Source organism: Macadamia integrifolia, chromosome 8, assembly GCF_013358625.1.
Source record: "Macadamia integrifolia cultivar HAES 741 chromosome 8, SCU_Mint_v3, whole genome shotgun sequence".
NCBI classification, from domain to species: Eukaryota; Viridiplantae; Streptophyta; class Magnoliopsida; order Proteales; family Proteaceae; genus Macadamia; species Macadamia integrifolia.
Window position 1 is genome coordinate 26187581 of NC_056564.1, and position 7476 is coordinate 26195056.

Here is a 7476-nt window from a genome sequence, read left to right on the forward strand (position 1 = left end):
GTCACCTCGGCCTCCATCAGGCCGTGCTTCTGCCTCGGCCTCAATCTTGCTGTGCTACTACCTCAGCATCCATCAGGCCGTGCTCCACCTCGGCCTCAATCATGCCTTGCTACTGCCTCGGCCTCAATCATGACGGGCTACTGCCTCGGCATTTATCAGGCCATGCTGGCACCTCGGCATCAATTAGGCCGTGCTCCACCTTGGCATCCATCAGGCCGTGCTACTGCCTCGGCCTCCAACATGCCGTGCTACTACCTCGGCATCCATCAGGCCGTGCTCTACCTCGGCCTCCATCAGGCCGTGTTATTACCTCGGCGTCCATCAGGCCGTGCTAGACTTTGGCCTCAATCATGCCTTGCTATTGCCTTGGCGTCCAACAGGCCGTGCTCCACCTCAGCCTCCATCAGGCCGTGCTATTGCCTCGGCCTCCAACATGCCGTGCTACTGCCTCGGCATCCATCAGGCCATGCTACTGCCTCGGCCTCCAACATGCCGTGCTACTGCCTTGGCATCCATCAGGCCTTAATGTCACCTCAATCTCCATCATGTCGTGCTCCACCTCGGCCTCCATCAGGTTGTGCTGTTGCCTCGGCACCCATCAGGCCGTGCTCCACCTCGGCCTCAATCATGTCGTGCTATTACCTCGGCATCCAACAGGCCGTGCTCCACCTCAGCCTCAATCATGCCGGGCTACTGCCTCGGCATTTATTAGGCTGTGCTGTCACCTCGGCCTCCATCAGGCCCTGCTCCACCTCGGCCTCCATCAGGCCGTGCTGCTGCCTCGGCATCCATGAGGTCGTGCTCCACCTCGGCCTCCATATGCCGTGCTCCACCTCGGCATCCATCACGTCGTGCTGTCACCTTGGCCTCCATCAGGCCGTGCTGCTGTCTCGGTATCCATCAGGCCGTGCTCCACCTCGGCCTCAATCATGCCATGCTATTGCCTCGGCATCCATCAGGCCGTGCTCCACCTCGGCCTCCATATGCCAGGCTCCACCTCGGCATCCATCACATCGCACTATTGCCTCAGCGTCCATCGGGCCGTGCTGTTACCTTGACCTCATCTGGCTGAGCTGCCACCTCGGCCCGACGTCAACAACAAGGATTCCAGAAACGTGTTTTCATCCACCCCTACATTCAAGGAACGTAGTCTATTCCGGAGGTCAGGACTCTATCCACTACACGTCATCATGACGTTATACGGTTGATCTCTCCTTGTTAAGAGGGGAAGGTTCTAGGAATATTCCCAGAATCACAGAGCCACTCTCCTTGAGGACTCCACGCCTAAGCATGACTCTTCACAATCATCTCCCACTTGCCCTCCATGAGCAGCCTATAAATACCAAGGTAAGCCTCCATCACAAGGGATCAATTACTCACTTCTCAGACTGTAAAGCTCTCTTGAGCATCTGTTGTGGAAAGGTCTAACTTAGGCATCGGAGAGTCCCACGTCGGGTCAGCCCGGCTCTCCTTGTCATCTCTTCTGTGCAGGTTGGCCAAAGCACTAGGAACTGCAGGAGAGATAGTTCGGTCAAATTTTTCCGCATCAGATTGGCGCCGTCCGTGGGAAACTGTTACAAAAAGTCACCTTGGAACAATGCAATTAAGGAGTGAGAAGGTCGTTTCTTCAACGACAACGCATACAAGATCCACTCGGGAAGTACCACTTGGACGTTCCCATTCACCACCAGTGGCTGGGCAGGAAAACGTCCCGGTAGAGACCCCTCTAGAAGGCCCCTTACAAACCAGGCCCGATCCACAGGTTGCCCAGGGAGAGGGGGATCAGTGCTAGCAGAACCCTCAGCTGTCCTGCTATGTCCCATCGTCCCGGATAACTCATCCGAACATGGAAGAACAGATGCAAAGCTTGCAGCTGCAGGTATTAGCCACGAACGCATTGGTGAGGGATTTCATACGACAGTTCAGCTCCGCACTTCCAGTACCACGCACTAGTTCAGCTCAGCTGTCAAGGCCTGCTCCGAGCAGAAATCCCAATGACGAATCTCCTGACAACAGCGTCACCCCCCAATCAACAGTAAGAAGGGGGTCAGGCAGGACTTCGCATACTATTCATTCTGTACCACCGCGATCTCTTACTGACGGGAGCAGGCGAGATCCCATCCTTGCTCAGATCGGGAGAGCAGGTCGTTCTGAACATCATCGGAGCCCTGAGACAGATGATACTCATAGATCCCTACACCATGTAGGAGGACGCCAACCGTTGCCTCAAAGGCACACTAGAGGCACCCGCCCGCACAGAGAAGAACATGAGAACTACCAGAGGCAAGCTCAGTGAGATAGACCCCATCCTGGTCAGAGGTCGCCCATCGGGCCTACCAGAGGTGCACCACGGCAAGGTCACCAAGGCCGAGGAAGAAGCCCCAGGAGAGAAGGGTCACGCCGATCAACAGATGGCCGAGCCGAGGAGAGAAGAGCTGACCTTGAGAGCTGAATCCAGTGACTCACTGAGCGAATTGAGGGAATGCAGAGGCAGGAGCACCCGGCCGACATGACAGTAACCCCGGCCCATAATGCACTTTCCGACGAATTGATTGACGCTGAGCTGCCGTCAAATTTTGTGATACCTATTTTCAATGGATATGACGGCACCACAGATCCCTACGATCATCTACTGTACTACAGCTCGGCCACGACAGTGCATGGTAGGTCAGACGTCGTTCTCTACCGTGCTTTCGCAACCTCATTAAAAGGAGCCGCGCTGGTCTGGATGTCAAACTTACTGCCACGGTCCATCCGCAGCTATGAAGAACTGACAAGAGCGTTTCTCACACGTTTCCAAGAAAGTATGAAGTAGAAGCAAACTACGCAAAACGTGATGAACATGAGGCAAGGGGCGAGGGAGACAATAAGAGAATTCGTTGCCCGATTCACGAAGGCGACATTGGAGGTAAAAAAACTTATCGGAAGGAGTGGCGTATAGCACATTGTGCAATGGGGTAATACACCCCGATCTGGTTCAGTCCCTGGCCCTCGACTTACTGGAGACGATGCCCGCACTGCTGAGACGGTGCAATCAATACGCCAACATAGAGGAAGTCCTGGCAGCTGGGGAATAGCTGACAGGGGTGATCAGGCAGAGAAGGAGAAGAAAAGGGCTCTGAGACATAGGGATGACTCTCGTGAGCCGAAGAAAAACAGAACAGGTCGGCCTCTGGACACAGCTGAACTTGAGCGATATGAACTTGATCGTTCTCGAACAAACCTGCTCTTGGAGATCCAAAATCAAAAGTACTTTCGCTGGCCCAGGCCAATGGCAGGTAAACCAGAAGAGAGGAACCTCAACAGGTATTGCCAATACCACCGAGATCATGGACATGACACTGAAGACTGTAAGTCTCTAAAAAGGGAAATTGATGAGCTCATCAAGGCCGGATACCTCAACCAGTATCTGAAGTAGAAATATGGTGGGAACTAGACCGAGCCGAGGAGAGACGATGTCGAGCCGAGCCGAGCTGAGGTAAGGCCGAATCGACAATGGATCCAGCCCCGAACCGAGCTGTCACTCACGACAACCAGCCTGTGGGTCCGACCATCCTAACAATCATGGGGGGACCTACTATAGAATCAGTCAGAAAAGCCAAAGCACACGCGCGGTTTGTGTGTGTCTCGGAACAACCTATCAAAGCCCTCAAAATGGATCCACCCATCACTTTCTCTGACAGAGATTTGGAAGAGTTGAACTGGCCTCACAATGACGCGGTCGTGATTCAATTAGTGGTGGCCAACCACCCCTTCCACAGGGTCCTAGTGGACACAGGAGCCTCCGTGGACCTCATGTCATATGAAGCCTTCATAAAACTGGGGCTGGGCACCGGAGCCTTAAAACCAGCACCCGGACCTCTGTACGGTTTCTCAGGCATGTCAGCTGAGCTAGAGGGAGTTGTTGACCTACCTGTAACCATCAGACAAGGAGCTCAGACAGCCACAACCATGGTCTCTTTCATGGTCGCCAAGATCGACTCACCCTACAATGCAATCCTTGGCCGACCTGGTCTCAATGGCCTTGGGGCAATCATGTCCACTCGGCACATGAAGGTTAAATTCCCAACCAGCAATGGAGTCGGAGAATGCAAGTCCACCCAGAAGGAACCCCGAGAATGCTATGTCAACTTCATAAAGTCCGTCAAAAAATCGTGCTCGGGGCTAGCATGTATGGTAGAAGTTTTTGATTGCCGAGATGAGAGCCTCCTGGCCCGAGCCGAACCGGTGGAGGAGCTACTTACCATCCCTATCTCAGAGGCCGAGCCGACTAGGATAGTTCAGCTCGGAGCACTGCTGAGCTCCCAGCGTCACGAGGAAATCTTGAACTTCCTCGGCGAGAACTCTGATATTTTCGCTTGGAAAGCTTCTGATATGCCAGGAATCTCCAGGACCGTAGCGGAGCACAGTCTGGACGTCAACCCGAGCTTCAGGCCTGTCCAGCAAAAGCGCCAAAACTTTGTGACTGAGAGGAACACTATCATCAACGAGGAGGTTGACAAACTCCTAGCCGCAAGGTTTGTGAGGAATGTGAAGTACCCGACCTGGTTAGCCAATGTGGTCATGGTTCCGAAGTGCAACGGGAAGTGGAGGATATGCGTTGACTACTCCGACCTGAACAAGGCTTGCCCTAAAGACTGCTACCCTTTGCCCCGGATTGATTCCCTCATAGACTCAACTGCTGGCCATGAGATGCTGACCTTCATGGATGCATATTCCGGCTACAACCAGATAAAGATGAAGCTGGAAGATGAGGAGAAAACCACTTTCCTCACCACTCAGGGCAACTATTGCTACACTGCAATGCCTTTTGGCCTAAAGAATGCCGGAGCCACTTACCAGAGGATGGTGAATACGATGTTCTGAAACCAGATCGGTAGAAATATGGAAGTTTACATTGATGATATGCTGGTCAAGAGCAACAAAGGCACTGATCATGTGCTAGACCTGAAGGAGGCTTTCGGTGTCCTGCGAAAGAACCAAATGAGACTAAATCCCATCAAGTGTGCATTTGGAGTAACCTCTGGGAAATTCTTGGGCTTTCTAGTGTCGCAAAGGGGGATAGAACCAAACCCCTCAAAAATTGAGGCCATTCACGAGATGCGTGCACCAAGAAACATTCGCCAAGTGCAGAAACTGACCGGCTGCCTGGCTGCTCTTAACAGGTTCTTGTCCTGAGCTGGCAATAGGTGCCTTCCATTTTTCAAGCTACTAAAAGGAGGAAAAGGCCAACAACAATTTTGCTGGACAGAAGAATGCGAAGCAGCTTTCGAGGAGATCAAGGCCTGCCTAGCCCGGCCCCCTCTGCTGAGCCGACCTGAGCTCGGGGAAGAACTATAGCTTTATCTCGCTACCTCAGCCGTGGCCGTTAGTGCAGTCCTTGTCAGAGAAGAGGCAAAAACACAGAGGCCCATCTACTATGTGAGCCATGTGCTCCTGGAAGCAGAGATAAGGTACCGGAAGATTGAGAAGCTTGCACTGGCACTGGTCGTGACAGCCAGAAAGCTGAGGCCCTACTTCCAAGCACACGCCATTGCTGTACTAACTGATCAACCGCTGAGAAAGTCACTTTACAGCCCCAGCATAACGGGACGTATGGTAAGTTGGGCTGTCGAGTTGAGTGAGCATAATATTGAATTCCGACCAAGAAGCGCGATCAAGGGCCAAGCACTGGCTGACTTTTTGGTAGAATGTACCCAAGCCAAAGAAGCGGCAGAACCTGAGGCCGAGCCGAACAGAAAGTGGGTGCTCTTTGTTGATGGATCCAGCACCACAGCACGGAGCGGCACTGGGCTTGTGCTGAAAAGCCCTGAAGAGTTCACGATACATTATGTCCTTAGGTTTGCATTTCCCGCAACAAACAATGAAGCAGAGTATGAAGCGCTGATTGCAGGAATCAAACTGGCAAAGGCGGTGATAACAGACGACTTGGTCGCTCATAGTGACTCCCAATTAATCGTGAACCAAGTCAATGGCCAATACGAGGCCAAAGAAGAAAGAATGGCCATGTATTTGAAGGAAGTACGTCGTCTGGTGACCAGCTTTGGCACGTTCACAATGGTACAGATCCCGTGGCAAGAAAATGCTTTGGCAGATGCCCTCTCCAAACTAGCTACAGCAGACCTCGCTGACTATGCAAGCTCTGTATATTTTGAAGTGCTAGACCAACCAAGCTATGAACAATAATTGTTGTGCAGCATTACTCAAAGGGCTGAGCCGAGCTGGATTGATCCCATCGTGGTCTATTTACGTGACGGGCATCTACCGGGAGATCAAGCAGAAGCAAGGGCAGTCAAAAGGAGAGCAGCCAAATACACCCTTCAGGGTGGTGTGCTTTACAAAAGGGCGATATCCTGGCCCCTACTGAAGTGCCTGCCCCCAAGCCGAGTTGAAGAGACACTTCGTGAAGTCCACGAGGGGATTTGTGGGGGACACATCGGGGGTAGAGCACTGGCCTACAAGGTACTACGCCAAGGATTCTACTGGCCAAACATGCAAAGAGATGCAATGAAGTTTGTGCAGCGGTGCTTCAAGTGTCAGGTACACGCCCCAATACCTCACGTCCCAGCTACAGAACTCAGTTCAGTGATCTACCCGATCCCGTTCTCAATGTGGGGAGTGGATATTCTAGGACAGTTCAAGAAGGGAAAAGGGGGTGTTCAATTCTTGATTGTTGCTATTGACTACTTCACTAAATAGGTGGAAGCACGTCCCCTGGCCAGAATCATAGAGCAGGCAGTAGAGAAGTTCGTTAGGGACGACGTCATATTCCGCTATGGTGTTCCAAAGGTGTTGGTCACGGAGAATGGTCAATAATTTGACAATCGGAAATTCAGGCACTTCTACAGCAACTTCAATATTGATTTCTGAAACAACGCTGTAGCACACCCGCAATCGAATGGTCAGGCAGAAAAGGCCAACCACATACTTCTAGATGGAATAAAGAAGAGGCTGGATTGGGAGAAGAAGAACTGGCCAGATCAGCTACTCAGTGTACTCTGGGCTTATCGCACTTCAGCTCGGACACCCACAGGAGAGACACCGTTCCGACTGGTATACAGAATTGAAGCGTTAACCCCTGTGGAGGTAACCCAAGCCTCGTTCCGATCAGCAGTGTTCAAAGCCTCACAGAACGAAGTCGGGCTCCAAGCAAACGCCGACTTCATAGACGAAGTTCAGGAAAAAGCACTTATTCGAAACGAAACCTACAAGTAGAAAGTCCGGCAATACCACAACAGGAGGGTCAAGCCACGGGGATTCGTAGTTGGGGACTTGGTGATGAGAAAAGCAACAGCGGCGGACCCAAGAAGTGAAGGCAAGCTCAGCGCGAACTGGGAAGGCCCTTACATAGTCTCCAAAGTGGTACGCCCTGGCACATACCATTTGCAGACTCAGGGGGGCACAACTATACCAAGGGCATGGAACGTTGAAAATCTCAAAAAAAATTCCAGTAGACAGTTTTCGACAGTTTTTTTC

General features: G+C 52.2%; 1 protein-coding gene across 1 annotated transcript; it reads left to right on the forward strand.

Moving 5' to 3' along the window:
• Positions 1 to 4173: 4173 nt before the first annotated feature.
• On the forward strand, positions 4174 to 6816 carry LOC122086839. The gene is made up of 5 exons (XM_042655783.1): positions 4174 to 4710; positions 4873 to 5165; positions 5373 to 6074; positions 6198 to 6540; positions 6700 to 6816. The coding sequence occupies exons 1-5, from the start codon at positions 4174 to 4176 to the stop codon at positions 6814 to 6816; spliced, it is 1992 nt and encodes a 663-aa protein (XP_042511717.1).
• The last annotated feature ends 660 nt before the right edge of the window (positions 6817 to 7476 follow it).